Genomic DNA, 27,552 nt, shown 5'->3' on the forward strand with positions numbered 1-27,552 from the left:
TTGATTAGAAATATTAATGATTTTTAAGAAGAAACTACAGTAACAGCAAAACTTGTTATTGTAATATCACAATTATTTACAAAAGCATATAGAATTATACATCAAATTTGTTATCTGGTGGTAGATAAAATTATTTTTTCACTTCAAACTAATAATCTTATAGTTTTGGATTTATTTTTAATACCATTAAGTTTATTAATTAAATTTTCTTTTTAATGTAATGATTGTAGGAAGTTTTAAGAATAATAGTAATATTGAGATCTTCCACATAAATCTAGAAAAGTGCAATCTCAATAAGAAAAATATTAATAGAAGAAATGAAGGCTCTGGAAGAATGGAGGTTAGCCACAAAGCAACTGGAAGCTTCATCACTTCTCTAAACACTTGCAGATTTTCTACCCACTATATTCCTCCACACATATATATACACACTATCAATGGCTGTCTCATCTCAGACAAATAAAACCTACGCATAAAAAGAGAGAGGAAAAACAAGGAACTGCTTATCAAACACTTAGCAACTAAGTTTCCCTCGATACCCTTTTCATAGAAGAGAGCAATAAGCATACTAGAAGCAACAGCAAAAGAGAAGAGAGAGGAAAATGAGGCAAATGTTACTACCATTCCTTTTCAGCTTCTTCTCTCTCTTGCTTTGCTTCCCTGAGACCTCCAATGCATCGCTTCTCCCATTTGTTGATCGCCCTGGAAGTCTTCTAACTGATCCCTGGTCAGACCGTTTCCCGGACCCGTTTAGAGTCTTGGAACAGATACCATTTGGGATTGAAAGGGATGACAGTGTGGAACTCTCCCCAGCCAGAGTAGACTGGAAAGAAACGCCTGAGGGTCATCTTATAATGATAGATGTGCCTGGGCTGAAAAAGGAGGAGCTGAAGATTGAGGTGGAGGAGAATAGGGTGTTGAGAGTGAGTGGGGAGAGGAAGAAAGAGGAAGAGAAGAAAGGGGATCACTGGCACAGGGTGGAGAGATCCTATGGCAAGTTTTGGAGACAGTTCAGATTGCCAGACAATGTGGATATGGACTCTGTGAAGGCTAAGCTTGAAAATGGTGTACTTACTTTGTCTTTCTCCAAGTTGTCTCCTGACAAGATCAAGGGTCCAAGGGTTGTTAGCATTGCGGGTGAAGAGAAACCTGAACCAGCTAAGCTCAAAAACAGTGAGGCCAAACAAGAGCTGTAGATCTTTTAGAGCAGCTAATACATGAAAGACTTGATGAGATAAATCTTTTAGTGAGAATAAGGACTTGTGATTTCTGTTCTGTTTATGTTGCAGTGTGTTGTAAATGTGATGTCTGCAAAATTTTCATAATCTAAGGTTCTTGCCAGCAGACCATCATGTAAGAGTTCAACTTATTAATATCCTAATCTCTCTTTTGCTCATCGGAGGAACATTGATCGGTGCTAAGAGGGTAGCCTTTCACCTGTCTAGGTGCCAGCCATCCCAAATATAAATGAGAATAACTCTCTTTATCCAGAGGGACGCTACCCGTCTGCAGACATTTTACATTCGATTTCTAGTCACCAAAGCATCGCATGAATCAAACTAAATATTTACTTTGAGATCAATGATAAAATTACTGTATATACTATAAAACAAATGAAATCATAAAATAAATGGTACATTAATTCAATTAAGACTAACAAGAAAGTCTTACATGACAGACTTAATGCCTTCCATAAGCTGCAAATCTGAGAGGTTCAATGTTTTCCTTCTCAGCCAAAAAAATGAACAACTTCGTCCATTTCCTATCCTCATAGGAAATGACCACCATTCCCGAATTACAAAACTTGTGTGTCCAGCCTCACCTATGACCAAACTACTTGGACTTGGATTCAAAGATCGGATCCATTGAAATGTTTGGATGCAGGTTCACCTATTTATCAGAAGTTAATTTCAAGTGTCTGACTTTTAATATCATCTGGGCATCCTTATCCAACAAAAGTTACCATGCCTCTGGCCACTCTTTCGATATTCTTATTCACGCGTTACCATGGATGTCAAAAATAAAACTTGCCTTCCATGTTTGGTAGAAATTGAGAGTTGCAGGCAGTTCAAAAAACACGGTGGAGTTTTGTAATTGGAAGTAGAAAAGCTTTGAAACACCAACTCCCACAAAAAATGATGCACTTCACTCTTCATATGTGTTTTCTTCTTTGGAAAGTGACACAGCATTGAATTTGAGTTTCTGCATAAGAATCCATATTTGAAAACTCATCTATAATTGTGTGCTGCAGTCAATATATGGAGAATACCAGAACCTCAAGCTCAAGCCCAACAAAGCTCCCAAGATCTTATATATCTCTTCGGATCTAGGATGTGTTTTGTCAGCAGAGTAGAACTGATAAACTTCATTATCAATCTCAATCCAACTGCAACCTGGAGTCTTATAAGCATTATGTTGTTTTAACATTTTTCTTACCATGCGAGACTCATCCCACTTCCCTAACTCGCCATATAAATTTGCTAACATTATACCATAGCCTCCATTTTTGGGGTCAATTTCTATAAGCTTTTTAACAGCAAATTCTGCCAAATCTATTTGACCATGTACTTTACATCCATTAAGCAGAGAACCCCAAACAACTTCATCAGGTTCAATCTTCATTCCCCCCACAACTTCCAAGGCCTCTTCAAACCTTCCAGCCCGGCCAAGGATATCTATCAAGCACCCATAATGTTCAATCTGAGGTTCAATCCCATAATCCTGAGTCATCATTAGGAAATAATAGCGTCCTTTTTCAACAAGCCCTCCATGGGTACAAGCATTCAACAAACCAATAAAGGTAACCTCATCTGGTCTTACATCCTCTCCATGTTGTATCATCTCCTCGAATATTCCTATCGCACTCTCGCCATGTCCATGAAGAGCAAAACAGTTTATCATGGAATTCCAAGTGGTCAAGCTTTTCTTCGACGTCATACCAAAAACCCTTTTGGCCTCTTTTAAACTTCCACACTTCCCATACATATCCACCAGGGCGTTGGACATAAACGAATCAAAACCAAGGCTATATCTATACACGTATCCATGGATCGATTTTCCAAGCTGAAGCATGCCAGTATGGCCACAAGCAGAGAGAGCGCACACAACTGTAACCTGATTGGGCCTGTTATGACGGTGTTGCATCATCTTTCTAAATAGCGAAATAGCCTCCGAAAACAACCCATTTTGGGTACATCCAGCAATAACAGCATTCCAAGACGGAACATCTCTCTCAGGCATTTGGTCAAAAAGAGAAATAGCATTTCCAACCTGGCCAACTCTAGTATATCCAGAAATCATAGCAGTCCAAGACACAACATTCTTCTCAGACATTTCATCAAACAATTGCCTTGCAACTCCAATATCAGATGAAGACCTGGAATACGAATCAACAAGAGCAGTTTGAACAACTGGGTATTGGACAAAACCCCATTTAGCTATCTGGGCATGCACCAATTGCGTAGTCTGATAGGATTTCAAGACGTGGGGGAAGATAAACTGATTGGGTTTAGGGTGTCCTCTACGAACCATGTTGCGATAAAATTCAAAGGCAGAAAGGTAATCCAGCTTGGAGGCATAAGCAGTAACCATGGCAGTGTAGAGATAGATATTGGGAAAGCAGACATGATCGAAAACATAGCGAGCATAGCTAAGATTGGAGATTTTGAGAATAGAAAAGCGGAGGAGCTTGAAGACGTAGAATTGGGTTTGCGAGTGGCCGAGAACAGTGAGAAAAGATTGGAGTTGTTTGAGATGATTGAGATGATTGCATTTGGAAAGGATTGCTAGGACCAACTGATTTAGATTCTTATTTGGTGGATTCAGAATATGGTTGGACTCCATTCTGCTTGTGCATTGTTTGAAACTCCTTATTCGCGGGAGAGTTTCAGAGTATTGAAATGATAAATTTATTTTCTCAATTGTGTTAAGTTAAAAAATTACTAAGTCTTAAGTAAATTAATAATATTAATAAATTATATTTATTCTTTTATTATGTTTTTTTTTGAAATGGAAATTGAGAAATTAAATATATAATTTTAATAATATATTTTAAATATCATATAATTGTAATAAAATTAAATATATAATTATAATATTATTTAATCTTTAAATATTTTTTATCACTTTATTTAATTGATTATAATTTATTTTATTTAAATAAATTATATATATATATAATATATAGAATTATGCTATTAAAATATAAATTACTAAAATAATTATATATATTGTATATTTACTTATAATTGTTATTATTATCTATATATAATAATAATAATAATATAAATTATTAAAATTTTTAATATATTAAATATTTATAATTGTATAATTTAATTAAATTTATTAATTAATTAAAAATTATTTTATGTATATAAACTACTCAATATTAATAAAATTATATTAATAAAATATAAATTATTAAAATAATTATATATAAATCAATATATGTATGTATATATATTTATAATTGTTATTAATAATTATATATATAATTATTATGTGTTTTAGTCACTAATTAATTATTAAAAATTTATAAAAATATAATTTAATAAATTTAATTAATTAATCATATTTTTTTATTTGAATGTATTATATTATATATTATCTCTATATTAATAAAATATAAATTATTAAAATCACATATATATATGTATTTATTATTATTGATTTTATATAAATTAATAAAATATAATTTGATAAAATTATAAATAAATTAAAATAATTTTAACTATTTTAAAAAATATTATTTAATTAAATTATGTAATTTTAGATATTATATAATTTTAGATAAGACTGCATAATTTTACTATAAAAAATAAAGAAAACTAAATAAATTTACAATATAAAAAAATATGATTAAGTTGGAGTTTATTTCTTATAGAAATATTGTAATAAAGTTTTTGAAAGTTCTATAAAGAGTTTTTTTTTATTTTTTTATTTTTAAGAGTTTGAAAATTGTAATAATAAAATTATATTATATTTGATTATTTAATATCTTAATATATTTTTGTTGTCCCTTGAGGCAACCCAAGAGGGGGGGTGAATTGGGTTTATAAAAAATTTAAAGACAAAGATAAGAAATTAAAAGAGAATAGGGAAGAGAAAAATCAACACAATGATTTATAGAGGTTCAGCTATCCCAAGTCTACGTCCTCTCCTCAAGGTCCACTTGAGAGTTCAACTCCACTATCAAATCTTCTTTGGGTGAAGATTAAAACCCTTACAATCTTAGAGCAAGTCTTTGCTCTCTACAAATCTCCTTTTCACTCAAGAGCAATCCTTTGCTCAATAACACACTCACAACAACAGAGTCTCTCAACAACCTTTACTCACTCAGTAAAGCCAACCAATTACAACTCAAAACTAGCTTTCAAGTAATCAATGCTTTGGCTCAAGGTTTTGAGAGAGAGAGAATGAAAAAAAGCTGTAATCTCAATAAATGTTTTGCTTAGATGGTTGTTGTAACCCCTTCACATTCAAAACATGTTGTATTTATAGTTCTATCATAAATATGGTCGTTGGGGGTGCATTAAATGCAAATAGAGCCGTTTATTTGCAGAAATAACCGTTACACCGTTTCAGAAAAATTCAGGTTCGGCGGCCTAAGCTTAGAGTTCGGCGGCCGAACCATTTCACGTGAAGAAAAACACACTTAAAACATGGACTTTCGGCGGCCTAAAGTCAGAGTTCGGCGGCCGAACTTGTGGGACTTTCGTCTCTGTCCCTCTCTTTCGGAAGCCGAACTTTAAGCTTCGGAGGCAGACTTAAAAGCAGACTTTCGGCGGCCGAAGGTCAATGTTCGGCGGCCAAAAGTGTGAGACTTTCGTCTCTGCCCTTCACTTTCGGAAGCCAAACATTCAGCTTCTGGAGCAACTCACCTTCGGCGGCCGAAAGCCAATGTTCGGCGGCCGAAAGCCAATGTTCGGCGGCCGAAAGTGTGGGACTTTCGTCTCTGTCCCTCTCTTTCGGAAGCCGAACCTTTGCCTTCGGGGGTATACTGAAATCCCCACTTTCGGCGGCCGAAAGTCATTGTTCGGCGGCCGAAAGTATGGCACTTTCGTTTCTGTCCCTCATTTTCGGAAGCCGAAAGAATAGTTTAGGGGGCACAAAATTAATTCCTTAAATCTTTGAAAAATCATAACTTAGGCTGTAAAATTCCTTTTTTTCAATCCGTTTGAATTTTTGTAACCCATATTTTTAGATCTTTGATTTTGATAAAAAATAATTTCAAAATCGCTTCTTTTGAAAAATTTCATTTTAGTCCCTGAAAGTCTGTTACTTAAAATTTTTGGCCATATCTAAAAAAACTTTTAGAAACGAATGAAACCTTGAGCCATCACAATCAATTAATTGAAATTCACAATTCATGAAATTTAACAAGGCATAAATAGAAGATACTTTCTTTTCCCTTCCTTGTGGCATGCTTCCAAATTAGGCACTTTTCTCTTTTGAGATTGAAGCAATTTCATTCTTGATAGTAAGAAACCTACAAGCTCAACACAAACACCTTTGAAGATAATTAGTAAGACACCAATTGTTTATTAATCATCAAAACAAGGATTAGAACACCTAGGTTCAACAATCTCCCCCTTTTTGATGATGACAAACAATTGGTAAACAATAAGATAATAATCATAAGTGTAGTGTGTGAATTTTTAAAAAATTACTCCCCCTTAATGTGCTCCCCCTGTCAAAAATACTTTATGCCATATTTAAAATGTGAGGAGGCACAAAAGGGAGGTTTTGACTCAATGCAATGAGATGCAATGGATCCTATATGAATGAATGAGTCTCAACAAAAAATGCATCTCATGAGAGGCTAAGTCATACACAATAATTATGAGTCAACATCCATAAATCCAAAAGAGTTAAACTAATATAGCCAATAATCAGAACATCAAAATATATATCCAATAACCAAAACATCAAAATATATATAAATAAGATACCAATATACCATTCTCCCCCTTTTGACATCATCAAAAACAAAAAAAAATATCACAACACCAAAAGAGGAGAAAACAAGAGCATCTATATAAACAAAATCACAGAGAAGGCTGAGGAGGTGGCAATCCAGATGACTGCTGAAGGAAGTGCAAAATCTGTCTCTGCTGCTCGATCATGGTCTGCTGCTGGTCTGTAAGTCGTGCTAACTGCTGCTCCATCTGAGTCTGGCGATCATCCATACGAGCCTGGCGATCATCCATACTAGCCTGGCGATCATCCATCTCAGCCTGGCGATCAGACATCTGAGCAACCTGCAGCTCCAGACGACCCATGGCATCATACAGATCAGATGCAGTCCGAGAAGAAGTACCCTGCTCGGTGGACCGCCCGGTACTAGCATCGCCTCTGGGAGCCTGCTCTGTCTCAAGATCAGCAGGAGAAGCATCATCTGACTCCCCATCAGAACCAGCATGTGCCTGAGCTGCTGCTCGTGCTGCTCTGCGGGCTGCAAAATCTCTCCTAGAATTATAAAATTCATTGCCTCTCCTAGTCAGACCCATGTGAAGAAGGGTGGCCTCAGTATAGGGGGTGTACTCACTAGACAGGGGTAAGGCAGACTCGGTACCAGGGTCAACCCCTAGAGCTCGGAGAAGAAGAGTAAGATGACGACCAAATGGGAGACAGCCTCGACTCAACCTAAGGGAGTCTGCTATGGTGTGAATCATAATATGGGGAAGATTAAGAGCTCGACCCTCTAGCAGACCAGACACAACAAACATGTCAGTGTAGGTTAGAGCAGTCCTATGACCTGCTCGAGGAAGAATCTCATAGGTGACTATATGATGAACAACTTTAGGGAGAGTGTGGAGGTCACAGGCCATAAGCCTAGAAGGCACCTCACAGTCTGTGTCTCCTGAAATAATCCTAGTCTGGTGAAGAGAAGAGACCTCACCAGTGATCCACTTATGTGTAGTGGAGACAACAGTACCAGAGTTAGCGATACCCAGGTGCCGAGCAATAATGTCAGGAGTGAGGAAGACTCTCTGACCATTGACAAAACTGACCAGGTGGGGGGGAGTGTGACGGGTGAAGGTGTGCAAGTTAGCATAAAACTCCCTAACAATCCTAGGATGGGTGTCTGAGGGAGTGATAAGAAGATGCTCCCAACCCTGAACTCTAAAGGGCTGTAGGAATCCCTGAGAGCGAAAAAGCTGAACACTGTTACGATGAACTGTTCTCCCAGGATGAACAAACCTGAGAGAAAAAGGCTGAAAAGCAGGATCATTTTCTCTAACTACAGGAAACTCAAATGGTGGAGAGGCAGGAGGGTCTGGAGAGGGGGACCTAGGAGGCTCAGACTGTCAACTCGACTGACCTCTAAAATAAGGGTGCCTACGGGCTGTGGATTTTCTACCCATTCTAAAACACAGCAGCTAAAGAGGCAATGAAAGAAACAAACAGAAAATAAAATACCAACCCATAAGCAATTCATTATCACAAAACTCAATCCATAAACCACAGTAACACAAACTAGTCATATAACTGTTATTGCACCACATCCATATTCAGAACTAAAAATATTAACAGTTTTTATATATGAACCCAGCTAACAGTAAAATAATCCAGCTAACAACATATTTATACCCAGCTAACAGTAAAATAATTCATCTAACAGCATATACAGAGCAACAGAAAATTAGCCGGCAGAGTTACATATACTCATGGCAACAAATAACCCAGCTAACAAAGAGCAACAAGTAAAAAAAAATATAACAGGCAGTTTTCATAAAGATATCAACAACCCAGCTATCAATGTAGATATAAAGACAGCAATAGAAAAAAAAAAATTACAGGCAGTTTTACATATACCCATATCAACACATAAAAAATCAGAAACACAAACCTAGTCATATTAGGAGCTAAAAAACAAGATAAAATCAACAGAAAATAAACCAAAAACAAACAAAAAAACAGAGAGAGAAAATCACATACCCAAATGAGAAAAGCGCAAAATGGGTTCCTTGAGAAGAAAAGAAGGTGTTTTGAGGCGTTTGAGTGAAGGAAAAGAAGGAAAATGGAAGTTTTTGGAGAAAAATGGCTCAGAAACGAGCGATTTGGGAGAGGGAGACGAAGAGGGCTTCGGGGGAGAGAGAGAGAGAGCGTCGGGGAGAGAGAAAGGGCGCGCGAGGAAGATGATGAGCTGTCGCGGGGGTTTTTAAGGGACGCGCAGTTTCGGCGGCCGAACTAAGCTTCGGCGGCCGAAACTGGGCAGGTTTAGGGGGCCGAACTTAATCTTCGGCTGCCGAAACTTGAGAATGTTCGGCGGCCGAATAAAATGTTAGGCGGCCGAAAGAGAGAAAAAAGAAAAAGACAAAATAAATTCCCGCTTTTCATATTGCCCTTGAAATTGAAGGTTAGGGGGCCGAATGTGCCTCCGAACCTGGAATTTTTGGGCTTCCCTCTCCTTTTTTTTTTTTTTTTAAAAAAAAAAAGGAATTAAAACAATAACAAACAATGAAAAACTTTCAAAAGATAAGTAAAAATAATAAAAATAAAAATACACTCAACAAGCAACACCATCTAGCATTCCCAATTCCCTTTTAATGAAGTTAAATCTTTCTTCATTTAAAGGTTTAGTGAAAATATCAGCCAATTGATTGTTTGTATCCACAAATTCAAGAACAACATCACCATTTAACACATGATCACGAATGAAATGATGTCTAATGTCAATATGCTTGGTTCTAGAATGTTGAATGGGGTTCTTGGTAAGATTGATTGCACTTGTATTATCACATTTAATAGGAATGTGATCAAGAGACACTTCAAAGTCTCTTAATTGTTGCTTAATCCAAAGGATTTGACTACAACAAAGACCCGCCGCCACATATTCGGCTTCGGCGGTTGAAAGTGCAACCGAGTTTTGTTTCTTACTACACCAAGAGACAAGAGATTGTCCTAGAAGTTGACAAGTACCCGAGGTACTTTTCCTATCAAGAATGCTTCCGGCAAAGTCGGCATCCGAGTAGGAACATAAGTTGAAGGATGTACTTCTAGGATACCATAACCCCAAATGCAATGAACCACTTAAATATCTAAGAATGCGTTTAACGGCATGCAAATGAGACTCTTTAGGACATGATTGAAAACGTGCACATAAACATACGGAAAACATAATATCCGGTCTAGATGCGGTGAGATATAAAAGGCTTCCGATCATACCTCTATAGAGCTTTTCATCAATTGGCTTACCCTTTTCATCCTTGTCAAGCTTAGTGTTTGTGCTCATTGGAGTTCTACTAGGCTTGCTATTCTCCATTCCAAACCTTTTGATTAGCTCCTTGGTGTATTTGGCTTGGTTGATGAAGATGCCATCCTTAGCTTGTTTGATTTGAAGCCCAAGGAAGAATTTGAGTTCTCCCATCATGCTCATCTCAAACTCACTTTTCATAACTTTTGAAAACTCTTCACACAAACACACATTAGTAGCACCAAATATGATATCATCAACATATATTTGCACTACAAGGATATCATTTTCATGATTTTTAACAAAAAGTGTTGTATCCACTTTGCCTTTTGAAAAACCATTTTGCAAAATAAAATTGCTTAGTCTTTCATACCAAGCTCTTGGAGCTTGTTTTAAACCATATAAAGCTTTAGACAATTTAAAAACATGATTTGGAAAGTCATGATTTTCAAACCCCGGAGGTTGCTCAACATAAACTTCCTCCTCAATAAAACCATTCAAAAAAGTACTTTTCACATCCATTTGAAAGAGATTAAAATTCATATATGATGCATATGCAAGCAAGATTCTAATGGCTTCTAATCTAGCAACGGGGGCAAAAGTTTCATCATAGTCTATGCCCTCCTCTTGGTTATAGCCTTTAGCTACCAACCTAGCTTTGTTTCTAATGATATTGCCATCTTCATCAAGCTTATTTCTAAACACCCATTTGGTGCCTATGGTGGGGTGATGTTTTGGTCTAGAAACTAAGGTCCAAACCTTGTTTCTTTCAAATTGGTTGAGTTCTTCTTGCATAGCAAGAACCCAACTCTCATCACTAATAGCTTCATCTATGGACTTAGGTTCTATATGAGATATGAATGCAATGTTATTACATACATGTCTAATAGAAGATCTAGTAGTTACCCCTTGTGATGCATCACCAATTATTAGATCTTTGGGATGATCCTTCTTGTAGGCCCAATCCTTTGGCAAGTCATGTTGGACTCCTTGACTTTGTGTGATTTGCATTTGTTGCTCTTGAAGTCCAACTTCATCTTCTTTTGTCTCTATTGAATCCTCCATGGGTTGACTTTGGTCTCCATGAGGTTGAGGATCTTCAATGGTTAACTCATCAAGGTTACCTACAAGATCATCATCACAAGATATCTCCTTTCTAGGAGCAAAGGGATTAGATTCATCAAAAACAACATGCATTGACTCTTCAACTATCAAGGTTCTTTTATTGAATACTCTATATGATTTACTAGATATAGAGTATCCTAAGAAGATACCTTCATCGGTTTTGGAGTCAAACTTGCCTAAATTATCCTTGTTGTTTAATATGAAGCATTTACAACAAAAAACTCTAAAATAACTAACTCTAGGTTTCCTTCCATTCCAAAGCTCATAAGGAGTCTTATTTAAGAGAGGTCTAATTAAAACTCTATTTGAGACATAACAAGCCGTATTAATGGCTTCCGCCCAAAAATAAGTAGGTAAATTATACTCTCTTAACATAGTCCTCCTGTAACACCCCTTACCCTATCAAAGTATAGATAGAGCAAGGACTGTCACAACTGTAGCTCTATAAACATATCACGACTAAACAATTTCTTCTTATCTGTCAATACCAAGTTTTTTTTGTAATACATGTAACCTTTATCAAGTGATTAAAATAAATGTGAGATTTCTAAACCAAAATTTTCGGCAGAGTTTTCTCTGTTTCATTAGCACTTTAACCTGTAATACATATAAAAATCACACTTATAATTCACTAACAACTGTCATTTGATATCTTACTATTCGTTGATTACATAACCTTTACAACTCATTCTATTAAATATGTACATGCCAAAATATAGCTGCACTATGACTCAGAGACTCAAAACAACCAGCTATGATGATGGCCTTGATATCTGATGTAGATCTCTGATAACTTCTGTTGCCTCTATTTTATCTACAACCTGCGTGAGGTAAAAACCAACACGCTGAGCTAATGCTCAGTGGGTGATAACAAACAAATAACGAAATAGAGCAAACAAGTTCACGTATACAGATAATCGGAATAAAAACATCTTCTTTTTCCGTTATTGCACATTTTCTATTTATAACAAATTACCACAGCTTAGTGCATATAAGAGATGCAAACATATTAACACTCACTAATAAGTTCACAAAATCAAGTATCAATCTTAATTAAGATCTTAGCCCTTATAAACACATAGTAGGATCGACTAGGTAGATAAGGAGTTATAACGGTAGGCACAGAGTGCCGAACGGTAGGCTCAGAGGCCAGAACTGTGATAGCAGGGCTCTGTGACCGTGCTTATGAGGTACCTGATATGTAACCTCAAATAAAAATCATGTATCGGTAGCAGTACTGCGAACTCTGTATGTTTATATGGCATGCCATACCCTTAAGCTAACCTCGATTCCTATTACGTTTACCAGGGCCAAGTATCATTAACTCAATGTAATTGCATATCATTTGAAGCTATTTGAATTCATTTCCAAAGTACATATATATCATATGTCAAAGTCAACAAGATGAGAAATTCATAGCAAATGGTGCAAAACTTTATTGACTTTGCATTCCAATATAGGAAATTGCATTCTGCCATATATTGCATAAACTTTTCAAGCAGCTTAAAGTCACAATCTGACTTCAGTTTCTTCATAACAAATGTACCTCTATGTCTTATCTTTCCAACAAGGTATAATTCATGCAAATCTGATCATTCTAGCTTAAGTTATGAATTTTTCTTTACAAGCTGCTCAATAAGATCTTAACCAGTCCAATATTGGCATTTGTTTATAATATCACAAAACATATCAAATTCATGCATTTTCATACATATTCAAGCTTAAGTGTCTCCTACAAAGTGTTAGGTATACTTCTTAAAATTCAATTGGCACTGGTATTAACCAATTCCACTGAGTACATAGTTAGTTATGGTATAATCAATACACACTGTTCCGGATGCACTAACTCTGTGTCCAGTTTAGGTTCACTTAAAATTTTCATCATCTTCTCTACAGATTTCGAATTTGGTCAATTCATGAAAGTTTTAGCTCTTTGTCTCAGCTTTCATTTGGTATATCTTATGACTAATTTCAATAAATACACAATAAGTTAGAAGGCTTCCAACACTGACTGTCCTGTTAGAACCTATTCTGCCAGATTTGCACTTTTAGCTCTCATGTTAAATTTCTTTACTCTAAGCCTTTAAAACATCATTTAAACATTCATATAACATATTTATACAACCAAAGCAACATTTCCAGCAAGTAAAATCAACCTCTAATCTCACTTGTTCATGGCAAAAATCAAAAGAAAACAGGAAATCATACAAACACCAAACCTTTCTTGAATTTCTCCTTTCTTTTCCTCTTCTAATCTCTAGCTATCTCCTTTCCCTTTGATGTTCCTTCACCTAGGTCAATTTATGTCTTAGGAAAGGATTGAATAAACTATAAATTAAAGCTTTATAATTCAAATCCATGCATAAAGAAATGAGAAGATGTTATTTCCTACACATTTCTAAGCTTACCTTTGATTTTCAAGCTTGGTGTATATGGAACCCTAAACTTTTCTTCTTCAATCCCTTCAATATATGGCTCTTCCTTTAGATCTAGGTCTTAGGATGAATTTTGGTTGAAGGAAGAAATTGATTTGGTGAGGTTTTGGCTTGGTTTTGGTGGGAGAAAGAAAAGCAAAATTTCTTCTTCTTTGAACATGGATGACCTACGGCAATGTGGATGAAGGAAGAAGACAACCCACCTTTTAATTTGCTTGGTCATTTCTTCATCCATTAGCTAGGTGACACATGGAAAGTAAAATTTGACTTTTATGTTTTAACTTTCCATATTTATACTTTAACCCACTAAACTCTTTACCATGTTTCAATTTAGTTTTTAAACTTTCCATAATCATAGATTGACCTACTAAAATATGCTTTTAGCATTTAGAAGTCCTTTTCACTTAAGCTAGCATAACAGACTTAAACAAGCACCTCAAGCAAGCACGTCGGGAAACCCTAAGCACCTCCCGAACGTGACTCATTCCCGACTCGCTAATCACACTGTCTGCTTTATTTCTAGATATATCCGTTTCTTTATTTGAGTTTTCTATGATTCAGTTATTAGCAGTTTAGAGTTAAGCTAGCACCTCCCCTAATGCCACTTACTCTAGTAGTGAAATAGCCTAACTCATACCTAATGATGTCACTGCTCTAGCTATGGGTTTGAGGATGTTACAACTCTTCCCCTCTTAGGAAATTTCGTCCTCGAAATTTTACCTGCTTTGAATAGCTGTGGATATTGTTGCTTCATCACCTCTTCACTCTCCCATGTAGCTTCTTCTGCCTTGTGATTTCTCCACAACACTTTCACTAAGGGAATCTTCTTATTCCTTAACTCTTTTATTTCCCTTGCTAAAATTTTCACTGGTTCTTCTTCATAAGTCAGGTCAGACTGTACATCAATGGTTTCAACTGGAATGACATGTGATGGGTCAGATCTGTATCTTCTTAGCATGGATACATGGAAGACATTATGTATTCTGTCTAACTCTGGAGGTAAAGCTAGCCTGTAGGCTACTGGACCCACACGCTCAATTACATCATATGGACCAATAAACCGAGGGCTTAGCTTACCTTTCTTGCCAAATCTTAGCACTTTCTTCCATGGAGAAACTTTCAAAAACACTTTATCCCCAATAGCAAATTCTATATCTTTTCTTTTCAAATCTGCATATGATTTTTGCCTATCTGTTGCAGCTTTCAATCTTTCTTTGATAATCTTCACTTTCTCCTCAGTCTGTCTTATCAACTCTGGACCTACAAGTTTAGCTTCACTGAGTTCTGTCCAGCACAATGGGGTTCTACATTTTCTGCCATACAATGCTTCATAGGGAGCCATTTTAATACTAGCCTGATAACTATTGTTGTAAGCAAATTCTACTAGTGGGAGATATCTTTCCCAGCTTCCTTCAAATTCAATTACACAACTTCTGAGCATATCTTCCAAAACTTGAATTACTCTCTCTGACTGGCCATCTGTCTGAGGATGAAAAGCTGTACTAAAATTCAATCTTGTCCCTAGAGCTTCATGTAGTTTTTCCCAAAATCTGGATGTGAATCTTGGATCTCTGTCTGATATGATAGAGATAGGAACACCATGCAGTCTCACAATTTCATTAATGTATAATTCTACATACTTTTCTAATGTATAATCCATTCTGATTGGCAAGAAATGCGCTGATTTAGTTAACTTGTCAACTATTACCCAAATGGCATCTTTCTTCCTTGGTGTGAGAGGCAATCCTGTTACAAAATCCATGGTAATTCTATCCCATTTCCATTCTGGTATAGCGATAGGCTGCAACAACCCTGATGGAACCTGATGTTCTGCTTTTACCCGTTGACATGTCAAACATTTTGTTACAAATTCAACTATATCTCTTTTCATGCCTGGCCACCAATAGTGCATCTTCAGATCTTGATACATCTTTGTGCTACCTGGATGCATAACATATGGACTGTTGTGTGCCTCTGTAAGAATACTCTGTTTCAGCTCTCCAATGTTAGGTACACATATTCTGTCACCATAGTACAAGTAGCCATCATCACTTATCACATGCTTCTGCTTCTTTCCCTCTTGTACTTGTCTAGTCCATGAAGCTATCTCTGTATCTTCTTTTTGTGCTTCTTTAATTTGTTGTAGTAGGCTGGGTCTAACTTTCAATTCTGCTATGATAGCTCCATCATCTGACATAGTCAACCGCGCATTCATCGCTCTTAATGCAAATAAGGATTTCCTGCTAAGTGCATCTGCTACCAGATTAGCTTTGCCTGGGTGATAATCTATAATGCAATCATAATCTTTCAGTAATTCCATCCATCTTCGCTGTCTCAAGTTTAGCTCCTTCTGTGTGGGCAAGTATTTCAGGCTTTTATGATCTGTATAGATATAACATTTCTCACCATATAAGTAATGTCTCCAGATCTTTAGTGCAAAAACTATGACAGCCAGCTCTAGATCATGAGTAGGATAGTTCTTCTCATGTGGCTTCAGTTGTCTAGAAGCATAAGCAATCACTTTACCTTCTTGCATCAAAACACATCCAAGTCCATTGTGAGAAGCATCACTGTATATCACAAATTCCTTGCCAGAAATAGGTTGTGTAAGTATAGGTGCTTCGGTGAGCATAGTCTTCAATCTGTCAAAGCTTGCCTGACATCTATCATCCCAAACATACTTAACATTCTTATGTAGTAATTTAGTCAATGGAGCTGCTATAAGTGAAAACCCTTTTACAAACCGTCTGTAATACCCAGCTAGACCCAAGAAACTCCTGACCTCTGCAACATTCTTTGGTGGCTTCCATTCCAGAACAGCTTTAATCTTCTGAGGATCTACCCTAACTCCCTCTGCTGATACAACATGTCCCAAAAATGCTATTTCATTGAGCCAAAAATCACATTTACTGAACTTAGCATAAAGTTGTTTTTCCCTCAGAGTCTGTAATACTATCCTCAAATGTCTGTCATGGTCTTCTCTAGTTTTAGAGTATACCAGAATATCATCAATGAATACTACAACAAACTGGTCTAAATATGGATGGAAGATACGATTCATTAGATCCATGAATGATGCAGGTGCATTTGTTAACCCAAATGGCATAACCAGAAACTCATAATGTCCATATCGTGTTCTGAATGCAGTCTTAGGCACATCTGTCCCTTTAACTCTCAACTGATGGTAGCCCGATCTCAAATCTATCTTAGAGAAAATGCTGGCCCCTTTTAACTGATCAAACAAATCATCTATTCTGGGCAGTGGATATTTATTCTTTATAGTTACCTTATTCAATTGTCTGTAATCAATGCACAATCGAAGAGATCCATCTTTCTTTTTCACAAACAACACTGGTGCACCCCATGGTGAAACACTAGGTCGAATAAAGCCCTTATCAAGTAACTCTTGTAACTGTATTTTCAACTCTTTCAATTCTGTAGGAGCCATTCTGTAAGGAGCAATTGAAATAGGTGCAGTGCCTGGCACAACTTCTATAGCAAAATCCACTTCCCTTTCTGGAGGTAACCCTGGCAACTCTTCAGGAAATACATCTGGAAAATCACACACTGTGGGTAGGTTTGACACACTAAGACCTTCCTTCTTAGTTTCAATCACACTGGCTAGATAGGCCGTACAGCCTTTTCTAATCAACCTCTTAGCTGTAATGGCAGATATGACATTGGAGAGGTAATCTGACCTCTCACCCACAACTATAACCTCAGAACCCTCTAATGTTTTGAGTGTAACTCGCTTTAACTTACAATCAACTATGACATGATGTCTAGACAACCAATCCATACCCAGAATTACATCAAACTCTCTAAAAGGTAACTCTATCAAGTCACCTAAAAAGGTGTGACCTTGCACACATATAGGACAATCTCTGTAAACTCTATTCACAATCACAAGATGTCCTAAGGGATTGGTCACTGCTATGTCATGTTCTAAAGATTCTACTTCAATTCCCTTCTCATTATTGATGGGTATGCTGATGTATGAATGTGTGGAACCAGGATCAATTAATGCATAAACATGTTTGCCAAAGATAGAAAATTTACCAGCTATAACATCTGGTTTGTCCTGGTCTTCCTTTGCACGAATAGCATATGCCCTAGCAGGTGCTCTAGTGTCTGGTCTGTCTACTGTCTCTGATACTCGTTGACTCTGAGCACTACTAAATTCACCTCTACGAGCACTACTAAATTCACCTCTACCTCTTCCTCTGCCTCTAGACCCTGTCGGCATAGATCTCTCTGTCTGTATAGGCTGCACTGACTGGCCTCTAGGACAATCCTTCATAAAATGCTCTGAGCTTCCACATAAATAGCAAGCCCCAGTCAATCTCCTGCATACACCACCATGTCTCCTGCCACAATGCTCACATACTGGTGGCAACCCTCTACCTGGTCCTCCTGTACTGGATACTGAGGTAGTCTGCTGTCCAGACCTCACTACTGAACTCTGCCCAGGTCTCTGAATCTGCCTAGGTGGCCCTCTCTGTCCTATCTGCTGAAATTCCCTTTGTCTCTTGCTAGTTGTCTAAGATGCAGAGGATTGTCCCTGATAATGGCTCTGGCTCCTCTTTTGTTGCCCTCTTTGCTTTCTACTTTGCTCTTCTTCTTTAATTCGCTCCAGGCTGTGGGCCGTCTCTACTAAAACTGAGAGTTCCCTAATATGCATAACTGTGAGGTACATCCTTATATCAGCATGCAATCCTTGCTCAAAGCGTTTACATCTCTCTTCCTCTGTAGGAACTATCTCTGTGGCATACTTACTAAGTCTAACAAATTCTCGCTCATACTCTGTTACTGTAAGCCTGCCTTGTCTGAGGTATAAAAATTCCCTTCTTCTCTCCTCTATATATAAGGCCCCAATATATTTCTTCTTAAACTCTGCTAAAAAGAATTCCCAAGTCTGCCGCTCTAGGCTAACCATCTGTGTCAAAGTTGTCCACCATCTATAAGCTTCATCTTTCAGCAATGATACTGCACACATCAAGCTCTCTGCTGGTGAACACTGTAGCTGCTGTAAGACCCTTTCTGTACTTTCTAACCAGAATTCTGCAGCTGAAGGATCATCTTCCTTTTTACCTCTAAACTCTGTGGCACCATATTTCCTGAGTTTTTCTATTGGAGGCCTAGGTTGTGCCTGGGCTACAACAGGTGGGGGAACCTGGACTGCTACAGTTGGTGGTGGTACCTCTGGTACATTTTGTGTAACCCTCCTAAGCAACTCAGCTATTTGCTGAAACAATGCATCCTACCCTGGTCCGCCAGCAGCAGCAGGTGGAGGAGGAGCAGCAGGTGCAGGAGCGGCAGCAGCTGCAGCTGCCTCAGAGGGAGCATGACTCTCTACCTCTTCATCTGCTGCTCTCTGTGACTCAGATGACATCTTTTATATGACCAAAAGACACAAAGAAGAGATTTACATCAGAACCATATCATAGCTGTAACTCGTTTTTGGCATGTACATATATGACACATATATACATACATACTATGACCTAGAATCGCCTAAACCTTTGCTCTGATACCACTAATTGTAACACCCCTTACCCTATCAAAGTATAGATAGAGCAAGGACTGTCACAACTGTAGCTCTATAAACATATCACGACTAAACAATTTCTTCTTATCTGTCAATACCAAGTTTTTTTTTGTAATACATGTAACCTTTATCAAGTGATTAAAATAAATGTGAGATTTCTAAACCAAAATTTTCGGCAGAGTTTTCTCTGTTTCATTAGCACTTTAACCTGTAATACATATAAAAATCACACTTATAATTCACTAACAACTGTCATTTGATATCTTACTATTCGTTGATTACATAACCTTTACAACTCATTCTATTAAATATGTACATGCCAAAATATAGCTGCACTATGACTCAGAGACTCAAAACAACCAGCTATGATGATGGCCTTGATATCTGATGTAGATCTCTGATAACTTCTGTTGCCTCTATTTTATCTACAACCTGCGTGAGGTAAAAACCAACACGCTGAGCTAATGCTCAGTGGGTGATAACAAACAAATAACGAAATAGAGCAAACAAGTTCACGTATACAGATAATCGGAATAAAAACATCTTCTTTTTCCGTTATTGCACATTTTCTATTTATAACAAATTACCACAGCTTAGTGCATATAAGAGATGCAAACATATTAACACTCACTAATAAGTTCACAAAATCAAGTATCAATCTTAATTAAGATCTTAGCCCTTATAAACACATAGTAGGATCGACTAGGTAGATAAGGAGTTATAACGGTAGGCACAGAGTGCCGAACGGTAGGCTCAGAGGCCAGAACTGTGATAGCAGGGCTCTGTGACCGTGCTTATGAGGTACCTGATATGTAACCTCAAATAAAAATCATGTATCGGTAGCAGTACTGCGAACTCTGTATGTTTATATGGCATGCCATACCCTTAAGCTAACCTCGATTCCTATTACGTTTACCAGGGCCAAGTATCATTAACTCAATGTAATTGCATATCATTTGAAGCTATTTGAATTCATTTCCAAAGTACATATATATCATATGTCAAAGTCAACAAGATGAGAAATTCATAGCAAATGGTGCAAAACTTTATTGACTTTGCATTCCAATATAGGAAATTGCATTCTGCCATATATTGCATAAACTTTTCAAGCAGCTTAAAGTCACAATCTGACTTCAGTTTCTTCATAACAAATGTACCTCTATGTCTTATCTTTCCAACAAGGTATAATTCATGCAAATCTGATCATTCTAGCTTAAGTTATGAATTTTTCTTTACAAGCTGCTCAATAAGATCTTAACCAGTCCAGTATTGGCATTTGTTTATAATATCACAAAACATATCAAATTCATGCATTTTCATACATATTCAAGCTTAAGTGTCTCCTACAAAGTGTTAGGTATACTTCTTAAAATTCAATTGGCACTGGTATTAACCAATTCCACTGAGTACATAGTTAGTTATGGTATAATCAATACACACTGTTCCGGATGCACTAACTCTGTGTCCAGTTTAGGTTCACTTGAAATTTTCATCATCTTCTCTACAGATTTCGAATTTGGTCAATTCATGAAAGTTTTAGCTCTTTGTCTCAGCTTTCATTTGGTATATCTTATGACTAATTTCAATAAATACACAATAAGTTAGAAGGCTTCCAACACTGACTGTCCTGTTAGAACCTATTCTGCCAGATTTGCACTTTTAGCTCTCATGTTAAATTTCTTTACTCTAAGCCTTTAAAACATCATTTAAACATTCATATAACATATTTATACAACCAAAGCAACATTTCCAGCAAGTAAAATCAACCTCTAATCTCACTTGTTCATGGCAAAAATCAAAAGAAAACAGGAAATCATACAAACACCAAACCTTTCTTGAATTTCTCCTTTCTTTTCCTCTTCTAATCTCTAGCTATCTCCTTTCCCTTTGATGTTCCTTCACCTAGGTCAATTTATGTCTTAGGAAAGGATTGAATAAACTATAAATTAAAGCTTTATAATTCAAATCCATGCATAAAGAAATGAGAAGATGTTATTTCCTACACATTTCTAAGCTTACCTTTGATTTTCAAGCTTGGTGTATATGGAACCCTAAACTTTTCTTCTTCAATCCCTTCAATATATGGCTCTTCCTTTAGATCTAGGTCTTAGGATGAATTTTGGTTGAAGGAAGAAATTGATTTGGTGAGGTTTTGGCTTGGTTTTGGTGGGAGAAAGAAAAGCAAAATTTCTTCTTCTTTGAACATGGATGACCTACGGCAATGTGGATGAAGGAAGAAGACAACCCACCTTTTAATTTGCTTGGTCATTTCTTCATCCATTAGCTAGGTGACACATGGAAAGTAAAATTTGACTTTTATGTTTTAACTTTCCATATTTATACTTTAACCCACTAAACTCTTTACCATGTTTCAATTTAGTTTTTAAACTTTCCATAATCATAGATTGACCTACTAAAATATGCTTTTAGCATTTAGAAGTCCTTTTCACTTAAGCTAGCATAACAGACTTAAACAAGCACCTCAAGCAAGCACGTCGGGAAACCCTAAGCACCTCCCGAACGTGACTCATTCCCGACTCGCTAATCACACTGTCTGCTTTATTTCTAGATATATCCGTTTCTTTATTTGAGTTTTCTATGATTCAGTTATTAGCAGTTTAGAGTTAAGCTAGCACCTCCCCTAATGCCACTTACTCTAGTAGTGAAATAGCCTAACTCATACCTAATGATGTCACTGCTCTAGCTATGGGTTTGAGGATGTTACACCTCCCCATATCTAAAAGAGTTCTATTTTTTCTTTCAACAACACCATTTTGTTGGGGAGTCCTAGGAGATGAAAAATTATGAGTGATCCCTAACTTATTACAAAAAATTTCAAATTTTTCATTTTCAAATTCTCTACCATGATCACTCCTTATTGAAGAAATTTGAAAACCCTTTTCATTTTGAACTTTCTTTGTAAAACTTTTAAAAGCATCAAAACAATCATCCTTATGAGCAAGGAATACAACCCAAGTATACCTAGAGTAGTCATCAACTATAACAAACCCATAATGCATGCCACCAAGACTAGCTACTCTAGTTGGACCAAATAAATCCATATGCAAGAGTTGCAAAGGTCTAGAAGAAATTACCTTATTAATAGCTTTAAAAGAACTCTTAACTTGCTTACCCATTTGACATGCATCACATACTTTGTCCTTTTCATATTTGATCTTTGGAAGGCCATCAACTAGCTCATCTTTGCTCAAATTTTTGAGGAGATCCATGCTAGCATGAGAAAGCCTTCTATGCCAAATCCAAGAGTTATCACTAATAGACACAAAGCACTTCATATCTTGGTTAGTCATAGCTTGCAAGTCAATAAGATAGATATTTTCAACTCTATCACCAACAAACAATATTTTGTTATCCGACATTCTAGAAACAAAACATGATTTTGGTTCAAAGATAACTCTACAACCTTTATCACATAATTGACTTACACTTAATAAATTATGCTTCAAACCATCAACTAAGAGAACTTTATCAAGAATAGGAGAGTTTTCCTTACCGACTTTACCAATGCCAACAATTTTACCTTTTCCATTGTCTCCAAAGGTTACTTGTCCACTTCCGTCTTTCTTTTCAAGAGAGATGAAGTGACTTGAATTTCCGGTCATGTGCCTTGAACATCCACTATCTAGATACCATTTGCTTTCAATTTTTGAGGATTTCAAGCACACCTCATTGGAGCTTTCCTCTAGAGCCATGAAGCACATGTTGGCAATTTCATCACCAACCTCCTCCTCTTCGGAATCACTTGACTCATCCCTTGTTGCTTTGAAGGCCTTCTTCTTGAACTTCTTGATAGGCTTCTTCAACTTGGGACAATCCACCTTGTAGTGACCCGGCTTATTGCACTAATAGCAAGTGACTACTTCCTTTTTGCTTGATTCACCCTTTTCCTTTCTAAAATTTCTCCTTGGGATGAACTTTTTATTTTGGAGAAGCAACTTCCTTATTCTCCTAGTTACCAAGGCCAATTCTTCCTCACTTATCTCTTCTTCTTCCTCACTAGTATCTTCGGAGGCTACCCTTAGAGCAATGTTCTTTTTCATCTTGCTAGGTTCCTCCACTTGCTCTCTCTTTAGAGTCATCTCATAGTCAATGAGATTCCCCAAGAGTTCATCCAATTGCACTTTGGTCAAGTCTTTGGCATCCTTTAAGGAAGTTACCTTTGGTAGCCATTCTTTGGGTAGACATCTAAGGATTTTCTTCACCAACTCTTCATTTGTAAATGTCTTCCCAAGAGATTTCATCCCTCCAATGATCTCAATGAACCTATCATACATTTGGCTAATAGTTTCATCGGATTTCATCTTGAATAACTCATATTGATAGATGAGGGATTCCATCTTGTTTTCCTTGACTTGATTGGTACCTTCATGAGTGACAACCAAAGCATCCCAAATTTCCTTGGCGGTGGACTTCATGCATACTTTGTTGTACTCACTTCTACTAAGAGCACAAAACAAGATGTGAATGGCTTTGTCATTGAGAGCTACCCTTCTCTTCTCTAGCTCACTCCATTCACTCTTAGGTTTTTGCTCTTGGTTTCCATCAATCACTCTTGTGGGAAAGAAAGGCCCATTCTCTACAATGTCCCACAAATCAACTCCTTCCGATTTAAGGAAATAATACATTCTATTTTTCCAATATAGAAAGTCATTTCCATCAAAGAAAGGTGGTCTCACAACCGATTGACCTTCTTGAGAATTGAGGGCTGCCATTTGATCTTTACTCCAAGATAATTATATCTTCAAGAAAGGGAGACTTAGCTCTGATACCACTTGTTGTCCCTTGAGGCAACCCAAGAGGGGGGGTGAATTGGGTTTATAAAAAATTTAAAAACAAAGATAAGAAATTAAAAGAGAATAGGGAAGAGAAAAATCAACACAATGATTTATAGAGGTTCAGCTATCTCAAGCCTACGTCCTCTCCTCAAGGTCCACTTGAGAGTTCAACTCCACTATCAAATCTTCTTTGGGTGAAGATTAAAACTCTTACAATCTTAGAGCAAGCCTTTGCTCTCTACAAATCTCCTTTTCACTCAAGAGCAATCCTTTGCTCAATAACACACTCACAACAACAGAGTCTCTCAACAACCTTTACTCACTCAGTAAAGCCAACCAATTACAACTCAAAACTAGCTTTCAAGAAATCAATGCTTTGGCTCAAGGTTTTGAGAGAGAGAGAATGAAAAAAAGCTGTAATCTCAATAAATGTTTTGCTTAGATGGTTGTTGTAACCCCTTCACATTCAAAACATGTTGTATTTATAGTTCTATCATAAATATGGCCGTTGGGGGTGCATTAAATGCAAATAGAGCCGTTTATTTGCAGAAATAACCGTTACACCGTTTCAGAAAAATTCAGGTTCGGCGGCCTAAGCTTAGAGTTCGGCGGCCGAACCATTTCACGTGAAGAAAAACACACTTAAAACATGGACTTTCGGCGGCCTAAAGTCAGAGTTCGGCGGCCGAACTTGTGGGACTTTCGTCTCTGTCCCTCTCTTTCGGAAGCCGAACTTTAAGCTTCGGAGGCAGACTTAAAAGCAGACTTTCGGCGGCCGAAGGTCAATGTTCGGCGGCCGAAAGTGTGAGACTTTCGTCTCTGCCCTTCACTTTCGGAAGCCAAACATTCAGCTTCGGGAGCAACTCACCTTCGGCGGCCGAAAGCCAATGTTCGGCGGCCGAAAGTGTGGGACTTTCGTCTCTGTCCCTCTCTTTCGGAAGCCGAACCTTTGCCTTCGGGGGTATACTGAAATCCCCACTTTCGGCGGCCGAAATTCATTGTTCGGCGGCCGAAAGTATGGCACTTTCGTTTCTGTCCCTCATTTTCGGAAGCCGAAAGAATAGTTTAGGGGGCACAAAATTAATTCCTTAAATCTTTGAAAAATCATAACTTAGGCTGTAAAATTCCTTTTTTTCAATCCGTTTGAATTTTTGTAACCCATATTTTTAGATCTTTGATTTTGATAAAAAATAATTTCAAAATCACTTCTTTTGAAAAATTTCATTTTAGTCCCTGAAAGTCTGTTACTTAAAATTTTTGGCCATATCTAAAAAAACTTTTAGAAACGAATGAAACCTTGAGCCATCACAATCAATTAATTGAAATTCACAATTCATGAAATTTAACAAGGCATAAATAGAAAATACTTTCTTTTCCCTTCCTTGTGGCATGCTTCCAAATTAGGCACTTTTCTCTTTTGAGATTGAAGCAATTTCATTCTTGATAGTAAGAAACCTACAAGCTCAACACAAACACTTTTGAAGATAATTAGTAAGACACCAATTGTTTATTAATCATCAAAACAAGGATTAAAACACCTAGGTTCAACAATTTTAAATGAAAATATTATATAATATTGTGGATGTTTAATATTATTCTAAAATTTGAATATAAGATTTATTAATTTAATATAAATAATAATATTAAAAATATTTAATTATTTTATTTAAATTTAAATTTTATTATAAAAATTAAAAACTATATTTAAATTAATATAAAAATAAAAATTAAATTAAAATAAAAAACCATATAGAATTGTATCAAAATCATATTAAAATTCGATTTTAATTCTGATTTCAAAAAATCTAAAAAATCAACTTTTCAATTCTGATTTTTCCATCCGTAATTTTACTATCATTCCTCCGTTGTTTAATTATTTAAAAGTTGATTAAAAGATAGATAATATTTTTTATTCCTAAAAATACCCTTTAATACTTTTCACCTTCAACTTCTCCGAGGATCACCGTTGCATCCTTTTCAATTTTTCACCTGTATACCTCAATTTTTCCAATATTTTAAGCATCTCTAGAACCAATAGTTCTTCCACCACCAAATTAATACTTAAAATATGAAGCCAAATTAACAGCATAAGGATGATAAGAAATGATAACTTGTTCATTGTAATACCTATGAAAGATTTCCTTAAATACTGAGCTGCTTTCGATGCCTCGGCTCCAAATTTCGGATTTGTATATACTAATGCTCAACAAGTGGATTCTTTCTATAATGATTCATTACCAATTTCCTGCGTAAGTACATGATCTAGGAGGAGTTACAATTGGGGGTAAAATACATGTGATTGCAGAAGTGCAATAGGGTATGTATAAATTTATTGATTTTGATATGTGACTTAGTGTTCTACTCTGTGCTCCATAATGCCTTTGCAACTCCTTTGATATGGAAATTTTGCTTTCAAGTTGAAAAAGCTTCCACAAATTTCTTCACATATAAAAAAATAGTAATTTCCAGCAGCGTGCAAGTCAAATTCTTCACAGGCCGAGTGATAGTGTGTAGCGATGAGGAGCTTTCAATATCCATTTTGGAGAATTGAGAATTGATAAAATGTATGGGTAGAGAAAAAGAGAGTATATTGAGAGATGCATGTATTATGTTTGATAAAATATTTAAAAGAAAAATAGAGCTGTTGAGTTAGAATGTTAGATTTTTTGAATCAAATGTGGGTGATATGGTTATTTTTTATTTTATTAAGGATAATTTTAATAAAAACTTTCTATTTAAATGATAATAAAATTTAAAAATAAAATAATTTTTTAAATTTATTTTTTTAATAATATCTAAAATATTACTTTTATTTTTATTTTTTATTTTTTACCTCCAAACTCATTGTCAAACGCGTCTTTTTTTGTCAGAATAGTCAACGAAATACTAATCTAACGCGTTCTGCTCTCTTTAACTTCTTCAAGCTCAGTTGGAGTTACACAAGCATTCTTTCATCACTCATCTATGGATGCTACTTCTTCAACCCCTTCTTGCAAATATGATGTTTTTATTAGCTTTAGAGGGAAAGATATTCGTGGGGGTTTTCTCTCCCATCTCTTTGATGCTTTGCAGCGAAAACAAATCAATCCTTTCATGGATGAAAACCTTCGTAAAGGAGAAGAGATCTCACCTGCTCTCTTGGAAACAATTCAAGATTCTTATGTCTCAATTGTTGTTTTCTCTCAAAATTATGCAGATTCTCCATGGTGCTTGGATGAGCTTGTGAAGATACTTGAATGCAAGGAAATTTTAGGACAATTAGTCCTATCAATTTTTTACCATGTAGATCCAACTGATGTTCAAGATCTCATTGGGAATTTCGGCGAGGCATTTGCGGTTGCTAAGCATGGAGAAGAAGTCAAAGGTTGTTTAGACAAGGTGGATAAGTGGCGTCGTGCTCTGATGGAAATAAGCAATTTATCAGGATGGGATTCACGGAATATCAAGTAA

The 27,552-nt window shown here is 36.5% G+C and overlaps 3 protein-coding genes across 6 annotated transcripts in view; 2 read left to right on the forward strand and 1 right to left on the reverse strand.

The window, feature by feature from the left end:
• LOC110625233 (disease resistance protein RPV1) overlaps positions 1-27,552 on the forward strand; it is a 56,600-nt gene that overhangs the window by 12,729 nt on the left and 16,319 nt on the right. For 3 of the 4 annotated variants that reach the window (XM_043960848.1, XM_043960851.1, XM_043960852.1), the window contains exon 1: positions 27,052-27,548. The exons of the other annotated variant lie outside the window; for it this stretch is intronic. In XM_043960848.1, coding sequence (XP_043816783.1) covers positions 27,067-27,548 — 482 coding nt within the window. In that variant the 5' untranslated portion in view covers positions 27,052-27,066. Of the gene's footprint in view, positions 1-27,051; positions 27,549-27,552 lie in introns of those variants that run through there. 4 annotated transcript variants of the gene reach the window in all.
• LOC110625241 (22.0 kDa class IV heat shock protein) lies at positions 342-1,396 on the forward strand. The gene has a single exon (XM_021770845.2). The coding sequence runs from the start codon at positions 603-605 to the stop codon at positions 1,194-1,196; it is 594 nt and encodes a 197-aa protein (XP_021626537.1). The 5' UTR covers positions 342-602; the 3' UTR covers positions 1,197-1,396.
• LOC110625237 (pentatricopeptide repeat-containing protein At1g33350) lies at positions 1,612-3,847 on the reverse strand. The gene has a single exon (XM_021770841.2). It carries the CDS (start codon positions 3,841-3,843, stop codon positions 2,233-2,235), a length of 1,611 nt encoding a protein of 536 aa, XP_021626533.1. The 5' UTR covers positions 3,844-3,847; the 3' UTR covers positions 1,612-2,232.

Source organism: Manihot esculenta, chromosome 10, assembly GCF_001659605.2.
Source record: "Manihot esculenta cultivar AM560-2 chromosome 10, M.esculenta_v8, whole genome shotgun sequence".
Classification (NCBI taxonomy): domain Eukaryota; kingdom Viridiplantae; phylum Streptophyta; class Magnoliopsida; order Malpighiales; family Euphorbiaceae; genus Manihot; species Manihot esculenta.